Genomic DNA, 15,219 nt, shown 5'->3' on the forward strand with positions numbered 1-15,219 from the left:
AATCTACAACCAAATGAAACACCTTCATGATTGACAGGTCAACCAAATCTTTGTAAATCTGCAGGAACAATCAGGCACAAAAGACAATATCAATGATTTCTCAATGAACTTCATGCACTCTGAATGAATGCGACCGGAGAGTGGGAGGGGCAGGATACGCAGCAGAAATGATTTGACAGCAACCCAGCTCACAAGATGTAAAGCCAGATTCACAAAGCAGATTACGCCACAGAGCATCTTTGAGGGTGGAGTGGGGGGGGGACACCACTACTTTACAGTTTATATGGAATAAGGTTACAGAACGAAAGTACACAACTACACATTTTGTATGTTAACATTACTCAGTGTTTATTAGTTTGTGTCATCGTTTAAAGTACACATTAGTAAAATAATGTTAAGTTACTATACTAAAAAGCCTGCAAACTCAAAACATTTTTTAGACAATCGATTGCCACACTGTTACACAAGGACTCCAGGGAGGACAAGAGCAGGTTAGCTAGACTTTTATTATAAATCAGCACTCAGGAGAAGAATCATACTGGTACCGATACTGGAGAAGGCAAAGGGTTGAGGAAGCCAGGAACGGAGAGGGAGTGAGTCCATATGGGTTGTAGGTTAAGGTCCGACAGGGAGTGACTGTGGTGCTGGAGTATATGAGGACTGGGGACACAATGGAAGACAGGTGACAGGTTGGCTTGATTATGATGATCAGGAACAGGTGTGGAGGATCAGGGAAGTGCAAATGGAACGGAGTGACTGACTGAAAGTGGAAGGACAGGCTGTAACATACACTTACATCAAGTATAACCAACTTCATACATTTAAAAATCATAAACATCTGCTATTGACCAGTATTTTCTTGCCCACTCTGTTTTGGCACACTGCAATTTAAATATTGAATAGAAAATAAAATTAAAACACATTTATAAAAACATTTATAAATTAAAATATAACAATATACAATATAATTCAACTGTAGAGCTGCAAGTAGTAGATTAAGGGATTATTTGACAACTGATTTAATTCATAAGACATTTAAGAAAAACTTGATTTTGTGATTCTAGCCTTCCATATGTGAACTGTTTCTGGCCACTTTAATCGTAGGAAATAGATATTTATCATGTGTATCAAATGTTTTATTTGCAGTGAAAGTAAATTTGTGTTTCAGTACAAACAAGTTTTCTGTGAATATTGTTTGGAGATGCTGCTCAATATAACAGTTTATCATATCTTTATATGATAAACAAAATCAATAGCTTTTGTTATTATATTGAAACGTGTTGACTGTGTTTTTGTCTTACTGATTGTTACTTATGCTCTTTGTGTAGTCATCCTGTGCTGTCGCAGACTGTAAAGCATTACAGGAACCTTAAATAGTGGTATAAATCTAAGAAACATTTCTGACTCCTCACACTTTACATTAAAGCAGTAAATGTGTACTAATATGTACTAATGTATATTATTGCATATTAATGTGTACTAACTTTACAGTGATCTGTGCTTATAATACATTTATTGACTGTAAAGCCATGATTTCAACCTCTTTCATATAAACACTGGACAGATATTCACATCTGGTCTTTTGCACAGTGAGTGAACTCACAGTCACAAGTGGAGGAATTTCCTGTTTTGGCTGCACGTCAAATATGACGCATTATTTTAGAGGGAAGATAAAGTGAAAGACTATTGAAAAGCAAGGATCTGTGGACACATGACAAGATGTTATTCATTTACCAGTGTAACTCCTCCTTTCTGCCTCCATCTCTATCTCAATCACACATCAGGGCAGCAGAGTTAAGAAGTCACTTCTTCGAAAACACTCTTTCCCTTATTCTCTGTATCACTTTTATTTTCAAACATTTTCATGGATTTCCATCACATCCTCATGCTGTGGACCTGCATCCTCTTGCCAGGTAAGTAAGGAACCAGCACACAATCCCAGACTGACATCAGAGATCACTACAGCCATGTATGCAGATGCATGGGCTGTTTCAAACGTCCCAAATAGAATGCTCACCTTTTTCTATAACAGCATCAAAATAAATAATTACAGGAATGTGAGTTTCCATTTCCATTTCTTTTCGTATCTGTCTTCACGATACAAGTTTACAACTGGAGCACTGCAGCTGTTGTATATGAAATGTGAGTTATGAAGATGTGCAGATTAGTTGACATAAGCACAGAATGAGGCTGTCACTAAATTACAACTGATATTTGCATTATACCTTTTACTTCTTCAGGTTGAAAACTTGTGTTTAAGTTAAATAGTAATTTGATTTGACTACTGGAGCTGAATCATTGCTTAATCAATGCTGAATAAATGATAAATTGATGCAGAATAGATGTTAAATTGATGTTGAATTGATGCTTGATCAATGCTAAATGAATGGCAGACTCAGTTTTGAATAGTTAATCAAAGCTAAATTGATTTTGAATAGATTCTACTTAATGTTGAATCAATGCAGTCTGTGTTAAATAAATACAGAATTGTTGCTGAATTGATGGTTACTCTATACAGAATCAACATTGAGTTGCTGGCCTTTGAACCTCTGATCAGTCTGTCTCCTCTGTCTCTGACCCTCAATCGGTCCATCCCGTCACATTGTCTGTCCCGTCAGTCTTTGACTGCTGATCGGTCTGTCCAGTTAGATTGGTCCAGTCTGTGGGTCTTTGACTTCTGATCAGTCCGTCCTATCGATCTTTGACCTGTAATAGCTCTGTCTTGTCTCAGTGGTCTGTCCCATCTGCCTTTGACCACCAGTCAGTCTGTCCAGTTGGTTTTTGACCTCCAATCGGGTAGTCCCATTGGCCTTTGACATCCTGTCAGTCATTGACTTCAGATTAGTCCATCCTGTTGGTCTATGACCTCTGATCAGACAGTCTTGTCAGACTTTGACCTCCAATCTGTCCAACCAATTGGCCTTTGACCTCTAATCAGTCCATCCCATTGGATTTTGACCTCCTATCAGTTCTTCCCATCGATCTGTGACCTGATGAATTTGTACTGTCAGTCAGCCATTGACATCTGACCTGTGGTACATGTCTGGAGATTGAAGTCTAACCTGACTTTGGTCAGGATGAATGTCTGGCCGCTGTGTTTCTGAATCGGCATCATCTGCCCGTCTGCTTGGGGAAGTGATGGGTTTAGTAACATTTAGTAACAGTACATTTAGCAATAATTGCATATATAACCCAACACTCACATTTGTTAATTCAAGCATATTTGATAAGATTCAACACAGGCACACAACACTATGCATACATATTCACACACTTACACACACACATTTATATCAACATGAAGCATCCAACCCTCACCTTTTCGCCACAAGCATGAAGATACTTAGATTTATCATGTGAAATGTGCACGGAGCTGGGACGAGAGAGAAGAGACTAAAGATCTTTAATAGATTAAAGGATCTGCAGGCAGACATTGTGTTCTTACAGGAGATTTAAATGACAAAAACATCAGTGGATGCCCTCTCTACAACCCAGTTTCCTCATGTTTACTCAGCCTGTTATAACTCCAGACAGACTTTACCATTTTGATGAATGGAAAAGTAACATTTACAGAAATCAACCTAATCACAGATCCAGATGGGAGATTTACTGCAATCACTGTAAAAAATATACAGATTGTCAAAAGTAGATGATTCAAATTCCCTACCTACTTCGAAATGGGAGAAAGATTTATCCATCAATCCTATTCAACCATTTTGGCTACAAATATGTCTTAATGCCTTTAATATGACAGACAATACAAAGTCCTCCATTGAACGCATTACACAGGAAAAAGGTTGTTCAAGATGGGTCTTAATCACTCAGATATCTGCACACAGTACACAGGTAACACAGCAGATGATTACCTACATGCTTTATGGCTCTGTGCACCTGTCCTAAAGTTCTGGAATAAGGTTTGTGAGGATTTATCAACATGGGTTAGATGTAATATTCCTGCATGTCCTAAACTTTGGGGGGGGGGCAGCCGGGGGTCCAGGTGTGTCCTTGTCCGGACATTTCCTTGTACCTGGGATACCTAGCCTTGGTGTTGGATTGGCATTGCCCACAGTGGTTATCCCAGGTTGGGGTCGGGTCCCTGGGCACGGATCTGCCAGGGGAGATGGGTGGCCCTTGAAACTGTGGGGTGCCTACCCTCCGTGCGGCCCACACCGCAGCACCTGGTGCCCACTGGGCCTGCTTACCATTGCCTGGGCTGCTCGGTGCCCCTGCCCTGTCGCGCCAGGGGGCTGTGGTCTGGGGGTTCCTCTGATCTGAGCTGAGTGGGGCCACTGCTCTCGCTGCTTTTGCTGTCCTGGGCTCTGTGCTCTGTGGACCTGCCAGGCCTTTGGGGCCTTGGGTTCCCCCCTGTCTCCCCCGGATGCCTTTGGCTGCAGCATGGTCACGCCCCCTTGCAATCACATGTTTCATCCTTGTTCACACATGCATGTTCACGTTCAAACGTGCATGCTCACAAACGTGCACGTCTCTCCATCCGCTTCCAACTAGATGTTGCTGATGTTTTTGTGTTGGCACGTTTCTCTACAGGTATGTTTGATGACTGTTTGATATCATCATTATCCTACTTTCTTTATGTATCATGTGGTAGTTTATTTTGTTTCTGTGAATACTGATGTGATTTAGGACTAGACAGCTTTTATTTCCACATTTCAATTCTGTCCTTTTCTCTTTTTCTCTCTTCCTCTGTCTCCCTGCCAGTTCGCCACTGACATATTGAGAATAAAGAAAATAAGATTATAATGAAAATAATAAAAATATTCCAAACACCAAGGGCAGCCATTTACATAACATGTCTCTCTTGGTAGAGCAAATCTGTCTGGCAAAATATGGCACACAGACCGCCGTTCTGTATGTTAGGATGCTGGACAGGACAGGGTTAAACAAACAAAAACCAAGAAAACATTAGATGAGCTCTGTTCATTTAATCACTTCAGTCTTTGACCTGATAAGATTTATTTTCTTAAACAGTATCTCATTTCAAAAGTTTTAACATAACTGGGGACTCGCTTTCTCTTCTTACAAAAACATTTTTTTCTTTTTCTGAATTGGCTGCTTGTTATCAATATGGTTTTAATTCTAAGAGAATGAGAGTCATGGAGAAATCTCTCAGTGAACATTATCCCACAGCTCAGTCATGTCAAAAATCTCTGACCAGTGCCAAAGATGATCATCCAAAATCAGTCAGCCTGGAAATTACTTCTTTTCTTTCTTTTGCCAATATTTTTCATAAATCTGTTTTGATTCAGCTCATGCAGGATTAGATTCCTCTCAGCTATGAGGAAACAAAACTGTGACATCCTTTATTTTCCACTGTCTTTCATAACAACAGTCTTCATCATGGCTGGATAAAAAAAAGCGATTCCTTACTGTCTGCCACGTTTTCAGAGCAAGCTGCTTTTCTACATCTGGAAGAAATGAATCATAGTCCTCAGATGATATATGAAAAAAGGGTCATTATGCCTTGGAGTCACAGTATCAAAGAAAACCTGCCATAAAATGCTTGAAACTCAAAACTGCTCAAGAACTCAAATTTCCATAAAAATATCTATGTTAATTTTGGTATGATGCTTAAATTATATTTAGTGAGCTAACAGAATCAATTTTGTTTTAATAATAGAGAGAATTTTGAAAGAAAGATGAAGTGACAGATTAAGGGTAATAATATGAGAATTGAGCCACTGAGACCTGAAACCAAGCAGCAACCTCGGCCGGTGAAATGTGAAGCCTATGTGTAAGTGCAAAAAGTTGCAGTTCACCCCTCATCCACTAGGGGCTCAAAAACAGATTTGATCCCCATAGACTCCCATGTTAAAAAGACCCCCTTCACAGCAGAAATAAACATGTTTTTAAAGCCTGGTACAAAAATCCATTTTAGGATTAAAAGGTCAAGTTTACCTTCATGACAACTGTGAGGGGGGTGGATTTTTTTTTCTAACTCATCCGTTTGGATGTTATGTAATCTTGAAATTTGTAGGCTCTGCTGCTGTCCTCCTCCTCATCCTCTCATTCCCCATTAGGCATGTGGGGGGTTCTGGGGTTGGTAGCTGCTCATTGGCTGCAGTCTCTGTATGGCCCAGTCATAGGGGGGCGGCCTCTCCTGACCTGTCTTGCCTTGGGGGACCTCCCAGGGAGCGGGGGTGCCCAATGCCACTAGAGGCTCAACATGCAGAGAGAAGTTCGCTGGGGAAGTTTGCCATTGGGCTCCTGGGGCCCTGGGCCCGCCACTTGGGTCACCCTGGATGGCCGGTCACTGGCGGGGCCGGTGGCTGCTGATCTTGGCTGTGCCACTGGGACCTGCGCCACAAGACCGTTGGGGGCTCTTGCTGGGGCTCTCCTCTGCCGCCCTTCGGGTGGGGCTGGAGTCGTCTTCGTGGTGGGGTAGCTTGGGTTGGTGCTCTGGGGCTGCTGCTGAGGGCCCGGGTCTCTGGGCTGCCCTGGTCTGCCTCTGACCTCCGTAGAGGCGTGGTCGCATTTTCACAATCTCACTCACCACTCTTCACCACTGATCACTCCTCTTCCTCATCCTCTGCATGCTGACAGTCACTGACTTGTCCATTGGGTTTTTATACTAAGAGATAATTATTCTATTTTTTTCCTGTGAGTTAGTATCTGGTTGTTGTTGTGCTACTTTCATGATATGTCTTTTTGATTTGGTTATTATTTAAAACGCTTAATGATTAACAGCTCTGTTTTTTTGTAAAAGTTGTAGGAAACTTTCTGGTGTGTTCATGTACAGGTTTAACAGTTTGTTGTCTGGGGTTGTTTCCTTCTGTCTGTGATGTTTTTGTCTCCTTTCTTCTTTCCCTTTTGCTTCTTTTTGCTATTTATTGAGGCAGAAAGTGATGTTCATGGTGCGCAGTGAACTTTGACATGATGCTATGACATCATAAATCAATTTAAATCACTCAAATTTCAACCGATCACCATCAAACTTACAGTGCTTAATCAGGGTCCTACCCTGAACAGATCAATATGCACATTTCCTGTCAGTAGCTTAGCAACACCCACTAACAACCAGTGATGGGTAACGCATCATCAACAGGCACATAAACAGGTTTAGCAGCAGTCTTCTCTTTAAACAGCAACAGTTAAAATATTTCTTCATATAGTTTTAAGAAACGAAATATTTATGAGAAAGAAGGATGAAATGTTCAGGATTTACTAACTAAAAGGTAAAAAGTCAGCAGGATGAATTTAAAGCTGAATAATAAGAATAATTAAAGCTGCTATGAAGGCCCTCGCACCTACGGCTCCGCTCCGGCCTATTGCACCGCCCCATCAGCCGGCAACCTCCCTCCTACAGTGCGACCGCTCTCGCTCCTGCGGCTGTATGCCCATTCCTCCAGAGGTTGTCTGCATTAAGGAGTGATTTTCCTAATGAGAGGATCAACTTGCACCTCAGTCTGACCAGTGATGACATCTGAAGCATTTATGACCTTGTTTCTTACAAACTATGTCGAATTCTCAGAAACCGGAGCTTCGTTTTATCAAGAGGACTGGATGGCGCTATAGTTGTTTTTCATGTAGAACCATGTTCAGGTTGGAACTCTTATGAGAACAGGAAAATATCACCTCCATTGGTCATCTGACAGCAGTGTTAGAGCCACTTCCTGTTTCATGGTGAATGATTTAACCATCACAGGAAGCCATTTTGATCATGATGCTGCAAGAAGTCCATCATATTTTCAACCATGAGTTCATGAAGGATGATATTAATGAGTTTGAATTGGTTTTACAGGTATTAAAGGGTTAAAATGGTGGGACTTCCTGTTCCCAGGGGGCGGGCCTATGGCCATGACAATGTCAGGACATGAGGAGGCTTTTTTGTATGTCCTGGCATGTTATATAAATATGCCACATTTCATCAATGTCAGTCAAAGCAGTGGTTGGAGCTGATAGATTAAATATCTATAGGGGCGCTATAGAGGCTCTGCTCGCCTCTGCCTAATCTCGGGTTTCTGCCCTGTATTTGACTGGGAAATGTGCAAATTCATTGATTTTATTCTAGAAAATTTAGAAAACAAAATATTGAAGTCATACAGAAAAAAACATTTATAACAAAGATCAAACAAATATTCAAATGATACTATGTGATCATTATTAGTTTTAAAAGTGCTTGACAGGTGAGGCTCTGCCAGTAAACTATTATTAATTTGGTGGGTTTACAGATCATCCATGTTTGTTGCAGAGTCTCTCTTTTATCATTTGAAGCTGGGCGTTTCAGTGCGTTGATCCATGCTGATGGTAGTAGTGATCGATAAAATCCTTTAGGTCTGGTTTGTCCTCTAGATGTTGTGAATGGTCTGTCTTTGGTCACAGTGGAAAGTGGATGGGTTTGGTCTTGATCCAGAGAAAGTTTGGCGCTTAAGTGAAAGTACGCTGGGACTGTCAACATTCAGACGCCACCATGCTGAATCTCACCTCTGCTCACCTCTTGCGATAGACAAACTGCCATTCCCCTTAAAGGATCTGCAGTGAGTGGGAGACAGCCGAACTGAGTTAGCTCTTGACTGAGCTAGACCCAGGGCATCAGAATCAGAGTGGCCTTTTATGTTACTGTTATTGGGTTTTGGTTGAAGCAAGTCTAATTATTTGTCATTAATAATAAGTGTCTATGGACATATATTAATATTTAATTAATTTATTAAGATAAGAAGAATAAGAAAACCTTTTTTAGTCCCTCAGTGGGGACAGTTGCTTTGTTGCAACAGTACAGGTGCAGTAGCACACAGGTGCTATCAAAAAGAACACACACACAAATTAAATAATAATATTTACAGTATATGGTCTTACGCAGTGAGAATGTACAGTATATAAATATGTACATAAACAAGTATATAAATATGTAAACACAGTTTACATGTGTTCATTGTAAAGTCTGACAGCAGCAGGAGGACAGACCTGCGGTATCTGTCACCGGCTGGATGGTGTTGAAATCACTGGAGAAATTAAAAACATGATTCTCACAGTTCTCATTAGCCGCCAAACATAGAAACTAACTGTCTGATTGTGGAAAGCTGAATATAAAACTCTACCTGTGGAATGAAGATAATAAAGGTGTCAGGACTGTAGTGTGGATGAGGGGTGTGGACCCAAATGCCGGCTGACAAGTTGGGACGCAGACGAGTGCAGGAACAAGGTTTTAACAAACAATCACTAAACCAGAGAACATGGCAGGAAAACTATGAGAACTAATCTTGGCATGTACACTAAAGCACATGAAGAACTACAACAAATGGATTGGCAAAACATAAATGAAACTGAGGGGTATATACACACACAAGGACTAGCGTGGAAAAAGGTGACGTGAATGTACCAAATCAAACCAGGTGCACTAATGACAGGGAGCAGAAAGGAAGACAGAACTAAACATGACAAGACCATAAAAACCCATGACATGTACAGATGTAGGTGTGTTGCTCAGAAACATGAAGAGGATTACCCTCTTCCTGTCTTCAGGTGTCCGGTAAGTCTGAAGACAGGACTGGTGAGACAGACGTCCAGATGAAAAGAAAAAATAAAGAACATAAAACATAGCCCTGCTGTTGTCTCTGTAAATATGTTACGTTTCTAGTTAATTCACTGCTTTTATTTCTTAAGAAATTATTTGTACTTTTAATTTATTGAAATGTTATTCTTTGTTTCAGATCTTCAGCTGTGTTTCAACTTTGACGTGAAGAACTTTAAGATCTTTTCTGGTCCCAAAGATGCTCAGTTTGGATACACTGTTCAGCAGCACAAGGCAGGAGGACGCCAGTGGTAAGTGTACGCTTCAGTAAGGACAAAACACTCTGTTAAACAAAATAAACTATGCTTTTTATGACTGGTTGAATGATTTGAGTGGGACAGCTGGTTCTGGTCTTCAGCTGAGGGGCTCTAACCAGTATACTGTGTTATTGGTAGGAGGTGAGAGGGAGATAAGTTGGAAGCCAGGAGCAGATGGTATGGCCACCACTTCACCAACCAGACTGGTTGGTGAAGTCCTGACGTTCTGGTCCTTCAGGACCACTGTCCTGTGAAAGTAAATTTACCTGGACCACAGTAGAAAATGAAAATGGTTATCTCCTCCTTAAAGAATTGCCTTTTGGTGAAAATCCAATATGTATATATATGTATATGTGTATATATATGTATATATATATATATATATATATTAATTGCGGTTAATCACATGACATGCAGCGATTAATCGCGATTAATCGCATTGTTATCTCTTTCCTTTAAAAGAAGACCTACTGCTATATATAGAAAATACAGTAAATTTTGGTTTACAAACATCAGGGGTCTCCAACCTGCAACTCTGCAGCTGCAAGTGTCTCTCTGGACCTCCCACAATGCCTCTAAATACTTGGCTAAAATATGTTTTTAAAATCTATCTTTCTTGTCATTAGGTTGAATACCAGGGACTTTTTTCTTTTACATTAATTTCCTTAGAAGAAAGTCTGTTTATCCTCTTTTTTTAAATAAAAGTTTCATGTTTTTCTTTATTTTGAAACCTAAAAATGGAAGTATAAGTATAGTTCTTAAAAAAAACAAACATCCTATGGTGGCTCTTCATTAAAAATATTTATTAAGTTTCCTTTTTGAAAAGTCTGGTAACATCTGCGTCTCCAAAGGAGTTTTATTTAGCTGGCTGAGGGAAAAATGGCTCTTTGGATTGGAAAGGCTGCAGACCCCTGCACTAAACACATAAACAGATTTAGCAGCAGTTTTCTCTTTAAACACCAACAGATAAAATATTTCTTCATATATTTTTATGAAACGAAATATTTATGACAAAGAAGGATGAAATGTTCAGGATTTACTAACTAACAGGTAAAAAGTCAGCAGGATGGATTTAAAGCTGTGAAGCTGCTTCCTTCTAAACACAGAAGGAACAATATGTGATGAATATCAGCATCATTTTTTTTTTTTTTTTAAATGGTGCTGCAGGAAGCGGCTGCCTTACCAGTGTCTCTTACGCAACCGCGTGATTTTTTCTTTCTTTCCTATCGTTTTATTCCTTATTTTTTGTATATATATCCTATTTTTTGATTCTATTGAATATTTTTTAACTCTAGTATGGCATTTGCACTTCTTGTTTATTCAAGAGATGAACTTTTTGCATGGAAGGCTAACGTCGGAATGCAGCACAACTTACTGACAGAGCTGAGGAGGAAGTACAAAGGCTGCACGTCAGGATCTAAGCTAAAGGCTGCTCGACGACGTTTGAAGCCAGTGATCCCCTCTGTACTAATGGGGAACGTCAACTCACTACCTAACAAGATGGACGAGCTGTTGGCATTGAACAATCAACGGAGTTATCGCAAGTGCAGCTAATACATCTTCACAGAGACATGGCTCACTGATGCGATACCGGATGGTAACGTGGATCTACTGGGTTTCACTGCTGTGAAAGCTGACAGAGACATGAACGCCTGCGGTAAGAGTAGAGGTGGGGGGCTCATCATATATGTAAACAAATGTTGGTGTTGCCCAGGACATGTCTCAGTGAAAAAGGAACTGTGTTGCCATGACTTGGAACTGTTAGCCGTTAGTCTGCGGCCATATTACTTGCCGAGGGAGCTTAGTCACGTGATCGTGCTCTGTGTTTACATCCTGCCCAGCGCGGATGCATCAGCTGCCTGTGAGAAGATACACACAGTAACAGCAAGGCTGCAGACAAAGCACTACGAGGCGTTTATGGTCATATCTGGGGATTTTAATCATGCTTCCCTGGACTCTACCTTGGCCTCCTTCTACCAGGCTGTAGACTGTCCCACAAGGAACAATAGAACAATAGACCTGCTGTACTCCAATGTGAAGGATGCCTACAGAGCCACCCCCCCTCCCCCACTTGGAAAGTCTGACCACAACCTGGTATACCTACAGCCACAGTACACCCCCCGGTCAAAAGGATGTCTAAAACCACACGCTCAATCAGGAAGTGGTCACCTGAGGCAGAGGATGCTCTGAGAGACTGCTTTGACATCACTGATTGGGATGTACTGCTGAGACAACATGGTGAGGACATAGAGGAGCAGACTCACTGTCTGACGGACTACATCAACTTTTCGCTGGACATAGTCTCCCCCAATAAGACTGTCCGTTGTTATCCAAATAACAAACCTTGGATAACACAAGATGTCAAAGCTGCCCTCAACAGGAAGAAGGTGGCTTTCATGAACCATGACAGGGAGGCAATGCAATTAGCACAGCGGGAGGTGAAATAATGCCTGAAGGTGGCGAGGGACACCTACAGAAGGAAGGTGGAGGATAAACTGAGTGAGAGCCGTATGAAGGAGGTCTGGGATGGTGTCAACACCATCACAGGCTTCAGATCACAGGCCATAACAGTCGGGGGGGACAGTGGAAGAAGCAAACAGGCTGAACATCTTCTTTAACTGCTTTGACCAGCCCACGGTCCCCCCTCCCCCACTGCAGTACACAACCTCCCTGACTTCATCCCCTGTGCAGTCCCCCTGTCAACCTTTACCCCTCCCCCCATCTCAACACCCTCCACACATAACAGCAGAACAGGTGAGGGAAGAACTGAGGAAGCTCCACCCATGGAAAGCAGCAGGCCCTGATGGAGTGCCTCCTCGTCTGCTTAGGACTTGCGCTGCTGAACTGGGGGAACCACTCCAGCATGTCTTCAACCACAGTCTACAGCTGGGGAAAGTGCCTACCCTGTGGAAAACATCCTGTATTGTTCCAGTTCCAAAGAAAAAACGTCCTGGTGAGCTGAACGATTACAGACCGGTGGCACTTATATCCCAGCTGATGAAGACGATGGAGCGGCTCATCCTCAATCTCCTCAAGCCCCAAGTGCAACAGGCCCAAGACCCCCTACAGTTTGCCTATCGCGCAGGTGTGGGTGTGGAGGATGCTATTCTCTACCTCCTACACCGTGTCCAAGTACATCTGGATAAGGGGAGGGGCACAGTGAGGATCCTTTTCTTGGATTTTTCAAGTGCCTTCAGTACAATCCAGCCCCTGATGCTTCTGGACAAACTGAGGGAGATGCAGGTAGACCCCTGATTGGTGTCCTGGATTGGTAACTACCTCACAGAGAGACCGCAGTACGTCAGGCTAAAGGACACCACATCTGACACTGTTATTAGCAGCACAGGAGCACCCCAGGGGACGGTGCTGGCCCCCCTCCTCTTCACACTCTACACCTCAGACTTCTGTTACAACTCAGAGCTGTGTCACATCCGGAAGTTTGCAGATGACACAGCCATCGTGGGGTGTATCAGGGATGATGGAGAGGACGAGTACAGGAATCTGGTCAGTGACTTTGTCACCTGGAGTCAGATGAACCATCTCCAGCTTAACACCTCAAAGACTAAGGAGCTGGTTATTGACTTCAGGAAGTCCACCCCACAACCACGTCCAGTGCTTTCAGGGACGACAAGGTGGAGATTGTAGACAACTACAGGTACCTCGGGTTGTGGCTGGATAACAAGCTGGACTGGACATGCTGTACAAATCACCTGTACAAGAAGGGCCAAAGCCGTCTGTACTTCCTGCGAAGACTGAGATCTTTTAACATCTGCAGGAAACTCCTGTGGATGTTCTATCAGTCTGTGGTGGCTAGTACGCTTTTTTATGCTGTTGTCTGCTGGGGGGGTAACATGACAAAAAGGTGTGCTAACAGGCTGGAAAAACTCATCAGGCAGGCGGGCTCTGTGGTTGGCATGAAGCTGGACTCCCTGGTGACAGTGGCAGAGAGGAGAACACTAAAAAAAAAACTACTGGCTATTGTGAATGATGCCAGTCACCCTCTGCACACTGTCATCAGTGCACAGAGAAGCCTGACCAGTAACAGGCTGCTCCTCCCCAAGAGTAGGACCAACAGGCTCAGAGACTCCTTTGTCCCCCGAGCCATCAAACTGTACAACTCTGCATTAGGCAGGAGGGGAAGAAGGAGGGGGGAGAGGGAGGTGTGCAGTCAGCCTGATACAACACATGCACAATAACCCATACAAACAGTTGCTATAACTTATACATGCAATAGTGAACTGGGAATCTGTACCACCTCTACTGTGTGCAATGCTTGTTTATGTTGTTTTATTTAACTTATCTTATTGTTATTATTGTTATATTTATTGCAATCTATTTGCCTCTATTTTGCTTTGTACTTGTATATATTGTGTCTTGTGCTTGTCCTGCTTTACTGTTGGTGTTGTATTGCTACTGGTACCCAAATTTCCCTGAGGGCTCTCTGAAGGGATTAATAAAGTATTTCTATTCTATTCTATTCTATTCTATTCTATTCTATTCTATTCTATTCTATTCTAGGTGAACACACAGAAAGCAGGATTAGAATCTTACAGCTTCTAGATGGTGAGGAGAGAGAAATATTCACAATATGCACAATAACTTACATCCATGCACCTTCACTGCTTCATTATCCAGATTTCTGGCCTATAAATTCTCTAACCTTTCATTCTTAGCTTTACTGGTTAGCATCACTTCTGCACCTGTAGCCTCTGCTGCCAACCAGAGCATCCTGGCGAGAAGTGGGCTACTGGAAAGACGGAAATGGACAACAGGCAAGAACAAGGCTCTGTTGGAATGCTACTACTCCAGTAACCCTAGTCAGAGGGGTTACATGCAGATAATGTGGGAAATATGGAATCTTCGAAACCCACAATCAACACTCACTGCCAAACAACTAGTAGCTCAATGTTCCAACATTCACAGACGGCAACTGCTATCATAGCTTAAGATTGACGAGGCACAACACAAATGCTATGGCAAGGGGAAGCCAGGATGCCAGGTGAGGGGGGATTTAACAACAAATCCCCATCCAGATATTGGGTACGAATCCCCAATAAGCACAATCACGCTGAGTGAGGCAGCGACTGACCTAAGAGAGAAGATCATGGCAAAAATGAACAACAGGCAACCCCGACGCCAATTATAGAGGCTGAGTGAAGCACTATCGGAAAGTCTTCTGGAAGGTGTGAATGCAGCCTTGAGAACGATTCCTACAATGACCATCACTGAAACCAATGAGCTGATCTACACCTCAGCAGCAGTGATCCTTGAGGTGCTTGGCTATCAACCAAAGAGCAACCATAAAGATACATGTCCACCATGGAAGAGGAGGTTGGAAGCTAAAATCAAGGCAGCTCGGAGAGAAGTGAGCCAACTATCAGAGCTCCAGAAAGGTGCAATGAAAAAACAGGTACCCAGGAGGTACAGCCAGATGCC

General features: G+C 42.4%; 1 protein-coding gene across 1 annotated transcript in view; it reads left to right on the top strand.

Moving 5' to 3' along the window:
• The first annotated feature begins 1,823 nt into the window (after positions 1 to 1,823).
• Positions 1,824 to 15,219, top strand: part of itga11b (integrin, alpha 11b) — a 186,933-nt gene continuing 173,537 nt past the window's right edge. Inside the window, 2 exon segments of the mRNA XM_041996966.1 lie at positions 1,824 to 1,913; positions 9,666 to 9,777. Coding sequence (XP_041852900.1) covers positions 1,865 to 1,913; positions 9,666 to 9,777 — 161 coding nt within the window. The 5' untranslated portion in view covers positions 1,824 to 1,864.

This window comes from Melanotaenia boesemani, chromosome 10 (genome assembly GCF_017639745.1).
Source record: "Melanotaenia boesemani isolate fMelBoe1 chromosome 10, fMelBoe1.pri, whole genome shotgun sequence".
In the NCBI taxonomy this organism is placed as follows: domain Eukaryota; kingdom Metazoa; phylum Chordata; class Actinopteri; order Atheriniformes; family Melanotaeniidae; genus Melanotaenia; species Melanotaenia boesemani.